Below are 16427 nucleotides of genomic sequence, written 5' to 3'. Positions count from 1 at the left end.
GGCGGTAATAATGCACTGCAGTTGTGTGTAATGGGAGTAGCTTACACAGGTGTTGGTGATGTGAGAAATTAACAAGTTCATTGGGACCTGCTCCTGAAATGCGCCTGAAGGGCTGTTTAATTTCGCCTTTAACAGGGAAACTAAAAGAACAACTTAAGAATGAGCAAACGACCAACTAATGGGTAATTTGCTTTTTTTTTAAAATCATTATTATATATTAGGCTGACAGCTTGTGTTAATAATACATTTTTGGACATCTTGGATTTATATTTGTCAGCATTTTCTTTTTTCAATTTAAACCTGGTGCCAAGAATCACATTACTATGTGGCTTTTGTCCAAGACCTGAAAGCATAACTTTGTTATCCTTTAACTTTGGAAGATTATTGGCAAAAAAAGTCTGCTCATCAGATTATACAACTAAAAGGTTCTAAATATAATTAACAACTTGTGACTTGCTACAAAATTTGCTGACTTTTCTTGCTGTTTCTAAGAGTTTTGTCCAGACTTTAAGTAGCACGTTACTTTCTTGTTCTTTATTCCAATTTCCGTGCATTAAAATATTTTATTCATGCATTAAATGTATGTATGTATGTATGGTGCTGTGGTTACAAAGGTTAACTTTCTAATGTTCCTTACAAAGGTTTCTATTTGAAATAAGGAAGTAACTCCAGCCTTTAGAACAGCACCTTGACAGTTATCATATATATGCTAACAGTATATTAACCTTTGGTCGCACTTCTTTCAGACAAACCCCAGAGCCAAAAACCCCAGTCATATAAATCTTCAGCACCTGAGCAGTAAGGGGGAAAAGTCATTTTGATGTTTTCTTAAAAGTTTCTGAATACATTGTCATTGTGTGTTATGACATTCAGAGATGTTTTTTCTCCTCAGGCTGGATGATGAGATAAAAAATGAACCTACCAGGGAGAAGTGCTACCCTTCTTCTTCACAGAAAAGTGAGCTCCAGACTTCAGTCATTGCTGCAAGGAACAGAGGCGGAGGTTAGACTTTCACAATTTCACAATTGCTATCAAAGCAACCAAAAACTCTGGCTTGGCCATTTCTTGTATGGTTTCATATCACCACCGTAACTGTAACTCTTATACTGTACATATTGACATGTTCTCAGGCTTCAAATCAGAACATCTTGTCAACGCTTGTGTGATCTTCTGCCCTTCGTCAATGGTCAGTTAGATATAGCAACCACACTAGAGCTCACCGTGAATTATATAAGCTATCTGAAAGAGACTCTTCCTCCAGGCATTCTGTCTAAAGTAGGTCTAATGCGTCCTGATATCAATATTGTAAGTAAATGTTATGATCATTTTAATGTTAGTTTTTTTTTTTCCTTTCCCAGGTTGTTAAAGTGGTTGAGATGAATTCCAGCATTTTCTGGAAAAGCATACAGAGATCACAAAAGAAAAGGTACACAATCAAAATAAGAGTTTTGAACACAGATGATTTATTTTTAACTCTCTAAATAGTAAGAATACCAAGCTGACTGTTGGGTTTTTGTTTTTTCTCTAACAGAAAAACGATCAGGCTTAAAAAGAATGCCTCACAGAGGACAAAGCCGGCTGTTAAAAAGTCAAGTGAGGGATTGTTTTTAATTAAAAAACAAAACAAAAAAACCTTTCATTGGTACATTGTTGTATTTGTTAACATACTGCTAAATTTCAGATAGTATCTCAAGAAGCCCTCAGAAGGACCTCTGTAAAGAAGTAAATCAGCCATCTATCACAATAAATAGTCCTCTGACGATGGATGAAACACTTCCTCGAGCGCACAGCCTGACCACAGCACATGCCCCGCCAATATTGTTGGATAAATCGACTGTTCCCCGAGGACAAATGCTGCCAGTGTGCCAGGATCAATTTCTCTCTGCCTCATTTCAATTTGTGGAAAATAACTGGATAAATTCAGCCACCGCATTTATGAATGCAACTTCATGTGTTTTCACATCAGCAGATATCAGCCACACTTTTTTACCCAGCTCATCTTCAAGCCATATGTTATGGGATGCTGCTTCTCACCAGGTGGATCCTGTTACTTTCCTATCAGGTCATTGCGGCCAAGCCTATACCCCACCTGAAAAAACTGAAGTGTGTTACACTGACTTGCCTCAGGTTAGCCAACCCGACAGTGTATCAGTAGAAGATTTTACAAGCCAACTAGTTATCCCACCATGCAAACTTCAAAGTGAACCTTCAAGCTCTAATGACCTCACTCTTGCAGTTTCAGAAGCTTTGTGCGATTCAAGACTTTTCCAAGAAAGTGACAACTGCAGTAGCCCTTTGACAGACAGTCAATGTGATGTGGTTAGTCCATTTTGGCTCGATTTGCTTTTGGATAGCAGTAGTAACTTGTGCTTCCCTGATCCTAATCTTGTAGATTTTGTCCTTTCCCCTGAAACGGGGCCTGATTAAGTACAAAGCTACTGCAACTTTGCAGTTTTAAGTGGCCAGCTAGTAGAGAGATGGCTGTATTTTTTTTTTTTTCCTTTTTTATTTTAATTTATGTATAAAAGATGTTTTGACTGCAGTGATGCTGACAAAAAGTAAATGTATGTAAATGCATATACAGAAAGTTTCGAAATGAGAAATGATTAGCTTGTAGCAACACCAGAAGGTCTTTATGCAGTTAGGTCTGCAGACTTCATTAAATGTGTTTTGCCAATATTTGATAAAAATGTTTGCATTTTTCCCCCCCTGCATTGTCAGACTGTTGCAGATTACATTTCTTTCATATTGAGTAACATTAATTTTTCAGTGCAGCATTGTAGGAATTATAGTAATGAGTCATAATTTCCACTAGAAACCTCAAAGCATTTAATCTTGAAATATAAAACTGAAGAACAGAGGCAAAATGCTGCATTTGCAATTAGTACAATTTGCTTTTCCCTCTCCAGCAAGTACATTAATCATGAGAAGATGCTAAACAAACAACTGGACTGGATACCTATGTTAAGTTTGAGTAAAGATATGGCATCTTATCAGCCAAAAAGTCTTTAGAAGCTGCTGAAATAAATGGAAAAATATATGTACTGAATGTAAATATTGAATATGCATAAGTCTTAAGCCCCTCCATTTTTTTTTTTGACAAAATGAGAAATGATACAGTAATCAGTGAAATGTAAAAACATTAATGGAAATGCAATTTTAATTTGTTAAATTCTGACAAGCTTGAACCTCAGTACTTCTTATGAACGTCTTTTTTCTTCACAGCCTGAACACACTCAGGCAAGCTTTCTTGTAACTTTATGCAGTAGTCATCAGGAATAGTTCTCTAGGCTTCTCCAAGAACATTCAAATCTTTCCTTTGGATGTTGGCTGCTTTTGTTCCGTTCAGTTAAGATGATCCCGTACTCCTTCAGTCATGCTGACGTATAGGCTCTGGGGACAGGGCTGGACTGGGACAAAAAATCGGCCCGGGCATTTTGACTAGAGACCGGCCCACCAGGTATTATGGTAAAAACCATAAAGCCTTTGAATGAAAACAACGTCGCAGACAGTGATGTACACTGTCTTGTTGGTATATATGTATCAATCTAGAACTTAACTTAAACTTACACCATCTCCCTATTCTGGTATTCTAAACAGTACTTAGCCGAAACCCAAAGACTGCTTGGTTTACCTCCTGAACTTTCTACAACACATGGAGGAAACCTGAAATTAAGACAGAGAGGACTAGAGGTGAGACATGATCATTACTGAATATTAAAAATAATAAATGACAGATTTAGTGATATTTTCATAAACTATTTATTTACCACATCAATAATCAGCATGGCAGGGCAAAATATTTTTCTAACATGGCAACCTTTAAAAAGTGAAAGGAGACAGAAAGAAAGGTGAGAAAGAATAAAACTTCCTCACTCAAAACTTACCATCAAAACTTAATTTTGATGGTATTTTACACACAGTACTGGTACAGTATCTAGAAAATGTGGGAAAATACTGGCATCATATACAATACTTACTTCTGAAGAAATTATGTTGGGACCCTGAAAAAAATTACTATGTACAATAATGGATTTCTATACATTTGACATCAGATGAAAACTTTGGTTGTATGATTCAGATAATTATTTGTTAAAAGCTAGAAATTTTAAATGAGAATAAGAAAGAAACGTATTTTTTTTTTTTTGTTCCCCTTTCCTGTTAATGCCCTACCTGGCCCCCTGGCAAAACTTTGCTAGACCCGCCCCTGCACAGTTACCAGCTGTCAGCTACTTAGAAAAGGATCCTGGTGTTATTTGTCTCTCAGAAACAGTTCATAACTTCCTTCAACTCTTCATCCCTCCAGCAAAAATCAGCTGATACTCATTAAATAAATTCTAACAACAGCTCATCAAGTTTAAAGGTGCTTCTGTTGTTTAACGCGACCTCCGCTGGTTTGCTCTTTCTGACGCATTAGAAAAGCCGATCAGCTGATCGGGACAAATCGCGTTGCTTTTCACCTCAACTTTAAAGTTCGACCTCCTCGGCTGTAATTGGTCCAGCCCAGAGTCGATCATGACCAACTGGCCAATACCACCACTATTCATTTATACCGTTGAAAAATAAAAGAAATAAAACCCCATCGGCCCATAAAACGAAAAATCACGAGCGGCCCACCGGGCAAATGCCCGGTATGCCCGATGGCCAGTCCAGCTATGTCTGGGGACACCAGTGTATGACTGATGGTATTCCATTGGGTGTGTTGTTTTGTTTTTTTTCCCCTCCACCTGTGCTTTCACTGTATTGTCATGCTGGAAAATTAACCTCTTTTATAAACGGTGTTGCATGGTGGACCAAAACCTTGTTCATAAGAAAAGGAGCACCAAACCATGACTGACCGTCCATCGTGTTTTACAGGTGGCTATAAACGCTCCCTGCTGTACCCTTTTCCAGCTGACCTCTGTACATCTGATTTGAACCAAAAATTTCAAATATGGATTACTCACGCCATAAGATCCAATTTGCAGTCCAGTCTTGTATAATGTAGCACACCTCAGCCTTTCCCCCCAGTTTCCCTTTCTTAAGAATGGCTTCTTGACAGCCACCCTTTCACTGAGACAATTTCTGATGAGAATTCTGCAAACTAAGGCTGAAGAAATTGTTTTTTGTGACATGATAAAGGTAACAAAGTGCCTAAAGATAAAGTTTAAAACTGGTTCTTTGCCTATAGAGACAACACTGGTTCATCCCTCGAGTTAGAAGCCTTTTTATTGCATGAATGTTGCTTAACAATGTTAAGCACAAAACATTTATTTGTTTTGTACTTAAATGTTGTGTTAAGTAGCTTTAAACATTCCTCTAAAAATTGTCAGGTACAAGAACTGGACTGAAAATGGTTGAGAAGCAGCCAATATCTGAAATTGTCAGGTACAAGAACTGGACTGAAAATGGTTGAAAAGCAGCCAATATCTGAAACAGGTTTGGAATATTTCCAGGAAGCCTGGAGAACTACTGGTCAAGAGCACTTTAATAACTAGGTAAAAATGACAAAGTCTGGCTCCTTGGGAGCAAAAGTAAATGAGGGGGTCTTTTTCACAACACTCTTTGTACCTGCACTTCATTTTAGCTATTGCTTAGCTGGTATTAAAGAAGAAAACTAATCTGGATCACCCATTTCCTTTGCTGTCTCCATTCAGGAGATATGAATGTACATGGTTAAATTAAGCTTGATCTAATGGTCGCCACTAGGTGGAGGTACTAGGCTCATGGTTCACACTTAACTACCCTAACTCCTCAGGAATTAAAATTAATTGACTGCACTGCAAATATGCACTTCTGCTGGCACAAAATATTTACTTTAGACTCGTAAGGATGCTTCATTTAATCTTCATCTTTATTGAGTAATTCAGCTGGGAACAAAATCTCAATGTGCAACTAGAGGCCATTTGAACATTCCAAATACTCTTCGGGTTATATTTGTTTACATATTACAGTGAAATTTTTATGAAATACAATAAGCCACATTTAAAAATAACATGGCTACAACTAAGTTGAAAATATAGAAGCAAGCCCTGCAGACTGGAGCACAACATCTTTTAGCCTCCTGAGATGCATTTACATCTCACTGATTACTGATTGAGTATAGAGAGACTACATACTTGACTAAAACACAACAGATTATGGACAAGTTTTGGAGCTTGAAATATTAATTTTTAACATTATCATCTGATATTTGAAGGCACAGAAGCAGTGATAACTTGACATTTTCAACACCATAGTGAAACAGTACAGCTGTTATTACTTTGGTCTTAAATATATGTGTAAGTAAATATACAGACACATATTTCATCATCTTTTGTTTAAAACACATTTGCTATTATGGGAAACACACAAATGTACATTAAATACTTATGTCTCTATTCAAGAACAAAGCTTTCTTCATACAAACAGCAGTGTTAAACAGTTCAAAATGAATTAAATGTTATGTAGGATATTGTATAGTTTATAATTAATCTTTTGGTGTGTATTATATAATTTTCAGGTTCTTCACATTTAGGTCCAATCTTCCTGTATTACATAAATATTAAAGTGCAAGTTCCAAGCAGTATCAAACTATAGGATATGAATATAATCAGTAGTCACCTTGTAAATCTAGAACCAGTTTTATAAATAAAGAATATTAAATATAGAATGATTTAATAGAAAGTACAAATTCTGTTTAAGGCATTGCTGTGGGAATGAGGCAGGACACTAGCAGCTATTTTTCCAACTTCTCCACTTGATTCCCATTTTCAGGTTTTTTCTGAATCTTGTAGTCTTCCAAAAGTGCTTGCGCTGTGTGCCTGCCAGTCCTTTTCACCACAGCTTTGATCCCCAGGTTGTCAACATTGAAGGCAGTGATACCGACATTAATGGCAGAATTGACAGCGTGGTCTGTAGCTTGTCCTGCCGCTGCTCCATACCTTCAGAGTCAGATTGAGTGAGAGGTCAGAGCGAGAGGCGGGGAGAAGAGGGTATGGGAAGAATTAATATGTAGTGCAAAGACTGTAAAGATGCCATCATGCACCGAGTGAATTTCTATGAGGGAGTGAGGGTTGCAAGTGCATGCAAGTGTGCAATCTGGAATAAATACACTTGTTTGCCAGAATATAGGCAATTTTACCCAATTGGAACCAGATGGGAATATCCGTTTTTGGCTAATTTGATTTAAAAATTCTAACCAAATCAACTTGTATTGACACATGCATGCAAAAACAAAGCAAATTTAATACTGTAAAGTCCAGCTTAGTGATTTCCAAGGAATGCCTAACAAAGCCAAAACGTATTCAAAGGAAGAAACAGTACGGCAGATTTTCATCATTATAAGAACATTTTAAGAATTTCCCCCCTGAAACCAGTATTTAACTGATGTGAAGATATCGGATAACCATTTTGCAGAATTTCTTAGAACACGAGAACCCGTTGAGGCAGGCGGGATGAAAATACTGTCAATTATAACATTTCCTTCAGAAACACTGTTAGAAATCAATGGAATCACTTAAAGAGGCCCCGTAATCCAAATTGGCACACAAGACAAGGGAGTGAACTGGTACAGCATAGGGCTGAAGAGTGCTTTGTTAAAGAGAACAACAACAAAAAAACCCCAGAAGCTTGTGTTATGTGCACAATTAGTGGTGCAAAGCATTAAACAGTTGTGGAGAATCAGGAAAAATTACACTTTGTCTCATTAGGAGTGTCAGAGTTGTTTTGTAGACCCCTAAATCTGCAAAGCAAATTAAAGAGAGTGAGTGCACTTTTGGTTTTTGCTTACACAATGTATGCAGTCATTTACAACATACACATCAAAAACCCATCTAGCGAGCAGTGCTGATCAAAAAATTGTATAGGTGCACATTCAAGCAGTGACAGTAGTCAGAAGTAATGAAATTATATTTATTTAATTTCTTACTTGTGTTTTACTGTGGTCACAGTTTCTGAAGCTACACTTGTAGCTATGTCCTTTGCTGCTACTTCCAAACCTGTCCACATGGTTGCAAATCCTGGGAAAACACAAGAGTATTATTTGTAAATGTGTTTGTTTGTAACAGTAGATACATTTATGCAAAGGGTGTAATAATGAAATGCATCAGATTCAGATTTGGACAAAATCCCTCTGAAGCGTGTCTTTTACTGTAACATTTCCAGAATGGCTGCTATTTTACACAGCAGACATTCAAGCTGAATTTTGGGAAAGAGGACAAAGTCAGAGGGTGCAAACCTGGTGAAAAGGACAGGCGGTCAATGCAGGAAAAACCAAAAAAAACAAAACCAAAAAAGAAACCACCTGCTTTTTTATCATGCTCTCTGCCAGTGCATGATAACACACAGCACAGCTGATGTGTTTTAATCTGAATACTCTCCTCTACACACTTGAGGGTGTCATAGTAGAGCTCTTATTTCTTTTTTTAAATTTCTGTTCATGTGATAAATGACCAAAAGGTCTTTTCAAAAACTTCTGTGTATATATAAAGTACAAGCATTAAAAAATATGGTTTTTAATTTAAAAAACAAAAACAAACATGTTTTAAAGAATAGAAAGTGAAAATTCACTTTACCTTGCACACCACTTGCAGCCACCACCATGGCTCCATCAATGTTGGAACGCCCATCTTTATCCTTCTTCATAGACTCTGGGATCAGCTTGCCTCCGTGTTTTTTCACATGTGGAGCCAACTCTCGACCCACGCAGCTAGCAACAGAACACACGCCATCCACTGCAGTAAGAAAGCATTAGTAAATTATAAGTTCACTGCCAAATTATCACTCAAGGGCAGTAAAAAATGCTGACTGAAGATGACTTAATGACCTAGAAACTGGCTGACTTTGACAGCTCCTCCTGTAGCTTGCTTGGCAACATGGAGGCCTTTTGTGACTGTGGGGCTGACGGGGGTGGGTTTGTCCTCTGGAGTGATATGTTCTCTGAGTTTAGCTGCCCCTTTGTGAATGGCTATGCCTGTGTACTCAGCTCCTTTGACCAGTCCCCAGCTTAGCCAGGATGCACCTGACAGGATCACACAGGGCAGACAGCGTTAGTGATCATTAGTGAGGACTGCTGACCTATATTCATAAACAATCCAATTCCAAACTAACTCCTAACTTTGTAAAACAATGATATTAAAAATTTAAGAAACACTGCTTACCTGTCAGGATCCCATTTGCCACCTTTTCACTCCATTCGGGTAAAGTCTTTTCCTCTTCGGTCTCTGCTGGAGTCTCTGTAGGAGTCTCTGCTGGTTGCTCAGGTGTATCAATAGACACCTTCTGGCTGAGATTAATGGTGTCTGCAGCTTCTTCTGGAGCCTGATCATAGAGACACATTGGTTAGCCAGTGCAGAATGAAGACAGTGTGGGATGAAAATAAGAAATACTTTGGACAACTTGTGGAAGCTGCACACATCTAACTTCAGATGTTCGTCTCCCAGTAACCCCCCAATGCACACAATGCATCCTCTCATTCTGCACTCCTCATTACAATGCGCTATTTGTTTGCCTTCAAACAGACTGCCATTTTAAAAACGTCTCTCTGCTGTAACGAAAGATTTGAGCTAAAAGCCTCAAGTATCCTATTAGACTGAATAATAAAGAAATTAAAAAATTGCTTACTTTCTGATGTGATATCACCTCCATTTGACAAGATAATTAGCCTGCGTGCAGTCATTAAAACTGACCTTGCCTGGTGTCACTCCAATCAAAATACCTCCATCATGGCTAAACTGGCACTTGTCTTTCAGCTGAAGCTCTTGGGTTCTAACTGCTGCAGATAAGAGCATTATAACTGATTAATTCTCCTCACCTGCCTGAGTCAAATCCCCACAATGCTGACGCAGGGGTAATTTGGGGAGGGCTGCTAGATCAAAAATAAGCAGCAGCAAGAGTTTCATTGCAAGCCAACAATATAGCAGAGTGCAGCATCAAAAGTATTGTTTGTGTAAGAATAAACAAAACAATTAAACTGGAATTAAAAACTTGAAGTTGGAAAAGTTTGGATTTTCTAGTTTTTTTTTTTTTTTTTTTAAAAAACACAGAAATTAAATACAGCATGATCTCTGTGTGGGGATATATTTAGCCACAGACTCTTCTGTTTGGGAAACAAAGGCCTTACAGCCTGGTCTCAATTGCAATTGTTTGTCAGATAATACCAAATATTTCATGCTGTTGCAGATCTAACCACAGTGAAACACACTGACCTGAACCCTCAGATCTGTCATCTGGGACAACAGGTCCTGAAACAGTCCTCTGTCTGTAGCAGGGAGCTCAGAGGACAAAACCACTCCCACATAATACCCTGGAGCTGGTGCCATCATGTCCGGAAACATAAACACACCAGTGTTACAGAGCAACACTGGAGAGTTCATGGCCATGAGAGGGTACAGCCAGTCACACACCTGCCAGGATCAAAAGAAAGTAAAGAAAATAAAGAATGCAACAGATGGAAAATGTGAAAACAAATCAAAACAGGTATACTATGATATGAAATGATGTGTGTAATATAGTACAGTGAGTGAATTGAGGTGAAAATAAGATTTAACAGGGTAAAGAAGCCTGCAGACATTTTGTTTAACTAGAGGTTTTCAAAAGTAACCTTAAATGAATGCTGGCTTTACAAATGGTGCTTCTGAGGAGTGCACAACACAGTGAGACAAACTAGAGTACACAGTCATCCTGTGATTGCTGCATGTCTAACAAGATTACAGAGCATAACTGTGTAAGCAGGGTTTATGTAATTACTTGCACTCATGTGAATCACTGATGTCACACACTTTCAATAACACCTGGGAAATTCCCCTACTGAATAGGCAAATTTTAGTCTCATGACACTAGTGGCATGAAAGCCAAACGTAATCATAACAAATAATCCTGAATAGGTTAGAGACATTTGATGGTATTGATTTAGTCCCTTAATAAAGAACTTAAGCTGTGTACATACCTCCAAACTCTTTCTTATCTTATCATTGACTGATTGCGGTGCTGACCTTTACAAATCCAACTTGGCAGTTCAAAACACCTCACAACCTTTGATTTCACTGCATCATTGCTTTTTATTCACCAACTTATTTCAAGTCAAAAGAAAAAGAAAAATCTGGAAAGCATCTCAAACATTGTTGAAGATTCACAAACCATGTGATATGTTAAAAAAGTATGATCCCTGCTTTCATGTGACAGTTGAGGCATTAGAGTTAGGGTCCAGCGGACCATCGATTGTGCAATGTGGACAATTTGGCTTTGCAAGACAACTCATGTGAAATAAGCAACTAATCTCTCTTTTTTCATTATTTGTAATTGTCTTGTTATATTATATAAAAAAATGTTCATTATAATGTTCATAGTACATTTTAAGCTTAAACTGAATGACAAAACTCTTCCAGGATAATGTGCATGCCTACAAAGTAGTGTTGAAAATTTTTCTGTTATAATTAGAGTACCATCTGGAAATTCTAGAATTTTATTCTATTTGGATAAGACTAAATTGAAAATTTAATCAAAATAGTGTTTTATTCACTTTTATGACTATGAATTTTATGTTAATGTGTATTCTATAGGTTTTATGAAACAATTGGTGCAGTGGTTAGCACTGTTGCCTCACAGCAAAAAGGTCCTGAGTTCGACTCCTTTTTCTTTTAAGTAGCCCAGGTCATGTTTCAGTGTATTTGCCTTTAAGTGCACACCCTGATTCAATTTTCAGGTAAACCTTTTAGGTTTTCATCTTTAAAGGTCTTTGAGATATTAATGTTCAAACACTGCTTTAGTTTTTAATGTGTAAAAATGTGTAAAAAAACAAACAAACCACCTCCTACTAAAAAAACCTTTATACCCTTTATCATTTATAGGAGCATGCCCATCTAGCTCCTAGCTACTGTTATTCTCTTTTTAAAACGTCAAATTAACTTCACACATATTCTTGGCATAGTGCACATACCTAAACATATGAACACTCCAAATAACTTCATTTCTTTTTTTGAATATAGTCACCTGTGCCCCAAATCTGATTCATGTCTGCGATTCCCCTGAGGATGACATCATAGCCATAAACCTACTGGGATTAGGGCATTAGGTAAACAACCCTCACATGACTCTGTCCTTTGGAGGAGGGACATTGATCTTTAACTGGCCTATGTCCTTCTGCTGATGACTCATTGTAATGGGGATATTGAGAAATTGAGCAAACATCTTATAAAATCGGGTAAAGGGACACAAAAAAGAAAAAGAGGGAGAGAATTGATAACTTATTTTCTCCAGTGATTGCTTAACACTGCATGAATGTGTCATTTTAAAATCATATAATTTTTTTCCTCTTACCTGCAGAAATGCTGGTGGTCGATTAGGCACTCTGTCTGAGTGATCACTGGTAAACCTCACCAGCCGCAGGTAGCCCGGGTATGAGGGAGCGCTCACTTGCCCCTCAGGTGTGACAAAAAATATCTGCACACCGTGGGGAATGTACAGCAGCTCCTCTCCATCTTCACCTATGCTCTGAGGGGAAGGTGTCGAGTTAGATGTATGACTGTAGAACTCTTCCCCGACAAATGACATCTCCCCTGAATCTGTTCCATATGAGACAGATATGTGACCATCAGCCGCCTGAGGAGAGTAGGCTGGAGGCTGTTCTGCAGGAACTGCAGAGGGTCTGGTAGGTGACAGGGGTTGACCCACTCCTCCGCTTGGAGGCAAACCTCCTACAGCTCTAGCTGGCTGACCATTAGCAGAAGGAATGTCTGGTGGAGGTGGCCGTGCTGGCTTCTCTGTGGTGGGAAGTCCCGGGTAGAGACCTTTCGCAGAAATACTTGTTGCATCAAGGGCAGATACTGCAGATTCAGGGTCAGAGCTGGTCTCTAGTATGGCCATGCGGGTGGTGATGTTGTTTAGTGTCTCCTGCATCTTCTGCTGCATCTGCCTTGCTGACTCCCAGGAGTTGCCAACACACTCTTCCCCCTTCGAAGGCACACTGATAGCCCTAAGAAGGTGCTGTCGTCCTTTCTTGTAGAGCTCCAGGGCCCGACTCTTGTCTCCAGCTTCATCTGCAGTGAGTCCTTTATTGATGCACTCGAAGGCCCTTTCATAGCCATCTTTGATCACTTGAAGTCTGGCATTATCAAATGCATCTTGTTTAGCTTTCTCCATTGCTCTGAAACAAGACAATTGGATTTACATGTAAATTTCTAGAAAGTACAGTACATGCAGGGAAATGATTATCTTGGTTAGACTCTGCAAGGGCTAAAGGTTATTCAAATAATATTTTACTGCTTACTTAACTTCGACCCCAAACTCACATGTACAAGTCACTTAGAAATAAAACACATCGCGCAAATGGCCCTTTTGGTCTTTCGAGATCACAGGTAACCTGGTTTATTTTCGTTACGTACGTCAGTGTTACTGGTTTAAAATGATCCACTAAAACAGGCTTTAAACACACTAATCCTCATGTTAAAGTTGCTAACACAGACCAACAAGAGCTAACATCTGCGTTCGGACAAAGTCAGGAGTTACGCCACGATTTTAGTGTACCGACAGCAACATATATATATAACACATGAAGTCGTAATTAGTGATAACTACTAGCTGTCAGCTAGCTCCAACTCACCTAATAGCGAATGATATTAGCTCTTACCTTAGAGAGCGGAAAACCACCAAAGAACAGCTTATTAATTTGCCTGCTAACGTTCCTCCTAGCTAGCAAAGAGTGTTAACTTCGACCAGGAACCTGAGTAAATAAACTAGGCTTCTCTGCTTGACGACTCCCTAAAGTAAAGGAGTGCCTAGTGATGTCATGAGGTCATTACTGACCTTTCAAAGCAAAAGTTCCGCGACCGACGTGCCCAATACTATCATATGTCAGCCCCCCTTTAAAAAACATAGCAACCGGAAGTAGTGAAAACCACCTAAACTTGACAATTTTTGTAGTTCGTCACTATAACCACAAGAGGTCACTAAGCATCCATTCAAATTGTTTCTACTGATAAATGAACCATTTGAATAAGGGGACACTTCCATCTACTGGTCATAGTGAGCAACTGCAACAATTTATTTTCCATTAAATCAAATTTCAGTTCCATTAATGTCAAGCAGAAATTATACACTTATACACATTATACACTTCCATATAGATTCAAAAACGGTGATTCAATGATAGCAGTGTATATATATATTTTAATATTAATAAAGAGAGTTTGCAGTTAGTTTGCATCAATAATACAAACTAGCTGAGCTTATGATAAAAAGCAAGTTCACAATGCAGCATTTTCAACAGTCTCAAGCCACACTCATGTTTTTTGTTTTGTTTGTTGTTTTCAAAAAAAAAAAAATTTATTAATTTTTTCTTTGGTGCTATTAACTAAATTTTTGGGAAATCTTGGGTGATGCACTAATGCAGAAAATTTTAATTTTGATCTGACATGCAATGCCATAAGGTAAGCATGTGGCTGCCAATGTGTTGGTTTTTCAGCATCACAGTATCCCAAACATACTGCCATTACAGTGATACTATACTGTTTCAAGGGTAAGCCAAGAAGGAGGCAGAGATCTCTAGTTTGACCTGGAGACCCTGTGTTTTTTACACTTTTCAACTACCACTGTGCATCTTTTGAAACTGTCACCCTAAATCACAACGTTGGTCATTAACTGGTACAGCAGCCTCAGTCATGGTGGCCATTGCTGACCACAATCAACACAGAAAAACAGCTGCAATAATGTTAAACAATAACAATAACAACAGATCAAGTTAACTGGAATAGCTGTTATAACTCTGTAACTTAACACGTGAATGTCAGATGAATAGTCCCATGAGTCTTTAAGCTAGTGGCTCCTCCCCTTAGCCCGCTACAGTACTTCTTTAGAAAAATGGAACACTATCGGTGATGGATTGGCCTCCCCGTAGCCTGGACCTTACAAGAAATTCACAAGAACATTTGCTTGAGAGAGTTTAGGCTGTCCTGAAGAAGGTGGTCATGACCCTCGAGCTTGATGTCCAAACTTAAACTATGCACTGAAGATTGCATGCTATTCCTGTGTCTGCAGCTTACTCAAGATTGCTCCCATAACCCAAAGACATACATGGATTAGTTTAATTGGTGATTCTAAATCACCAGTTAAAGTAATAAAGTGGACATGTATTCATTAACTGAAATGAATGTATTCAACAAAAAATTGAAAACAGCAACAACTAAAGAGATTCCCGGAACCCTCTTTTATACCTCAGAGGTCTGAGCTGACCTCAGGTCACCCAGCTGTTGAGAAAGCTGAAATATTAATCTGCTCAGTGACCGTTTCCTGTTTACTGAACACTCACAGCAGCTGTGAAACTGAGGAATCTGTTTACCGGTGCTAAATCATTTTAAAGTCAGACAAACCGTTGACCGACTTGACAGAAAATTGTGCAGGTTCATCCAAATGTTGATACAAATGTTGTATAATATTTCCAGAGGGGAAGAAAGTGGGTCAGACAGGACATGTCCACTTCTTGTTCGTTGTTCTTCTTTCAACACTCTCACTGCAAATGGCTCATTGAAATTGCTAGCACATGTTATTGAGCCCCCAAGGACAATAAGAAATTTATCTACAAATCTACTGACAAAAAGAGAAGATTTGTTATGGATTTTAAAAACATGTCACGTTGGCCATAGACACCTTCAGTGACTAGATTTCAGATTTTTGAGACTGCACACCAGAGGGAGTCAAATCCTACCTCAAACATAGATCTTCAGTAGTAGGTGGTGAAAACAGCACAGTTTTTATGTTGCTCTGAGTTCAATCTAATCAAAAACTTTTAGCATCCTTCATAGTTGAAACATGTTGTCTAATCATGGGAATGATTAGACATGCAGCTTGGTTCAAATGCGCCTCTAATGACTGTGAAATTACCCAGCATGTCGCCATCAAACAGCAGAAACCTACAGGCATTTTAAAAGCAATAAGAACAAATCAACATGCATAATTTACTAAGAATGGACTTTTTCTGAATCACTTATGTTTTTGTTTTAGTAGTCTGACTCTCATCAGTTTCTTAGCTGCTGCGACCCTGGAAAATAGCTCAACAAGTCTAATCTCCAGTTTGACAGATTCCCAGTATTCACTGAGCACAGATGCCAAAACACTGGGACCAGACTGGACATGCTCTTCACACATGTTGCGGTGTTAATCCAGTGCAGCTTTAGCTCACTATTTTCAACTCTGTCATGCCCGAGGGCAAGCTGATGTTCAAAGAATCTGAGCTCCAGTCCTTAATATGAAAAGGTCATATTTAATAAGAACTGTGTTCCTGTGTTTCTGTAAATTGTGCTCAAAGTGAATAAAAAAGAAATCTATTTTTCATTCTCTTATTACCGACTTTGTTTTCTGAAGTTAGTTATAGTTTATTATTCATCTCGTTGAATTGTATGTGCATCATACTCTGCTTCACTGCAGTTTTGTCCAGTTGTACTGAGTGCACTACAAACAGGTTGCCTGTCTTTACT

At 38.4% G+C, this 16427-nt stretch overlaps 2 protein-coding genes across 5 annotated transcripts; one reads left to right on the top strand and one right to left on the bottom strand.

Moving 5' to 3' along the window:
* The first annotated feature begins 159 nt into the window (after nt 1-159).
* LOC116310865 lies at nt 160-2675 on the top strand. Its single transcript, XM_031727790.2, has 5 exons — nt 160-182; nt 1131-1275; nt 1359-1426; nt 1532-1593; nt 1682-2675. The coding sequence occupies exons 1-5, from the start codon at nt 160-162 to the stop codon at nt 2425-2427; spliced, it is 1044 nt and encodes a 347-aa protein (XP_031583650.2). The 3' UTR covers nt 2428-2675.
* Nucleotides 2676-5810: 3135 nt separating this feature from the next.
* Nucleotides 5811-13856, bottom strand: spartb (spartin b). Of its 4 annotated transcripts, XM_031727764.2 has the most exons (9): nt 13586-13754; nt 12277-13102; nt 10167-10364; nt 9120-9279; nt 8786-8980; nt 8535-8693; nt 7889-7979; nt 7656-7702; nt 5811-6902 (listed from the first exon to the last, which is right to left on the bottom strand). In XM_031727764.2, exons 2-9 carry the CDS (start codon nt 13096-13098, stop codon nt 6796-6798), a joined length of 1779 nt encoding a protein of 592 aa, XP_031583624.2. In that variant the 5' UTR covers nt 13099-13102; nt 13586-13754; the 3' UTR covers nt 5811-6795. The 4 variants fall into 4 exon arrangements, with proteins under 4 accessions (XP_031583624.2, XP_031583623.2, XP_031583622.2 ...); XM_031727763.2 differs by lacking the exons at nt 7656-7702; nt 13586-13754 and adding an exon at nt 13762-13856; XM_031727762.2 differs by lacking the exon at nt 7656-7702 and having other exon boundaries at nt 13586-13753.
* Nucleotides 13857-16427: the final 2571 nt, after the last annotated feature.

Source organism: Oreochromis aureus, linkage group 14 (genome assembly GCF_013358895.1).
Source record: "Oreochromis aureus strain Israel breed Guangdong linkage group 14, ZZ_aureus, whole genome shotgun sequence".
Classification (NCBI taxonomy): Eukaryota; Metazoa; Chordata; class Actinopteri; order Cichliformes; family Cichlidae; genus Oreochromis; species Oreochromis aureus.
The sequence above is the reverse complement of the archived record's forward strand: the minus strand, read 5'-3'. Positions and strand labels throughout refer to the sequence as shown.

What these genes read in the sequence shown, in the direction of transcription:
- LOC116310865 (XM_031727790.2), top strand. Translation starts at nt 160, where the DNA reads ATGAGCAAACGACCAACTAATGG. An exon ending in CTCCAGGCATTCTGTCTAAA is followed by an intron (nt 1,276 to 1,358) that starts GTAGGTCTAATG and finishes TTCCTTTCCCAG; the next exon opens with GTTGTTAAAGTGGTTGAGAT. An exon ending in CAGAGATCACAAAAGAAAAG is followed by an intron (nt 1,427 to 1,531) that starts GTACACAATCAA and finishes TTTCTCTAACAG; the next exon opens with AAAAACGATCAGGCTTAAAA.
- spartb (XM_031727763.2), bottom strand. Translation starts at nt 13,098, where the DNA reads ATGGAGAAAGCTAAACAAGATGCATTTGATAATGCCAGACTTCAAGTG. An exon ending in TGACAGATCTGAGGGTTCAG is followed by an intron (nt 9,280 to 10,166) that starts GTCAGTGTGTTT and finishes CTCTATGATCAG; the next exon opens with GCTCCAGAAGAAGCTGCAGA. An exon ending in GTGACCACAGTAAAACACAA is followed by an intron (nt 6,903 to 7,888) that starts GTAAGAAATTAA and finishes CTGACTCTGAAG; the next exon opens with GTATGGAGCAGCGGCAGGAC.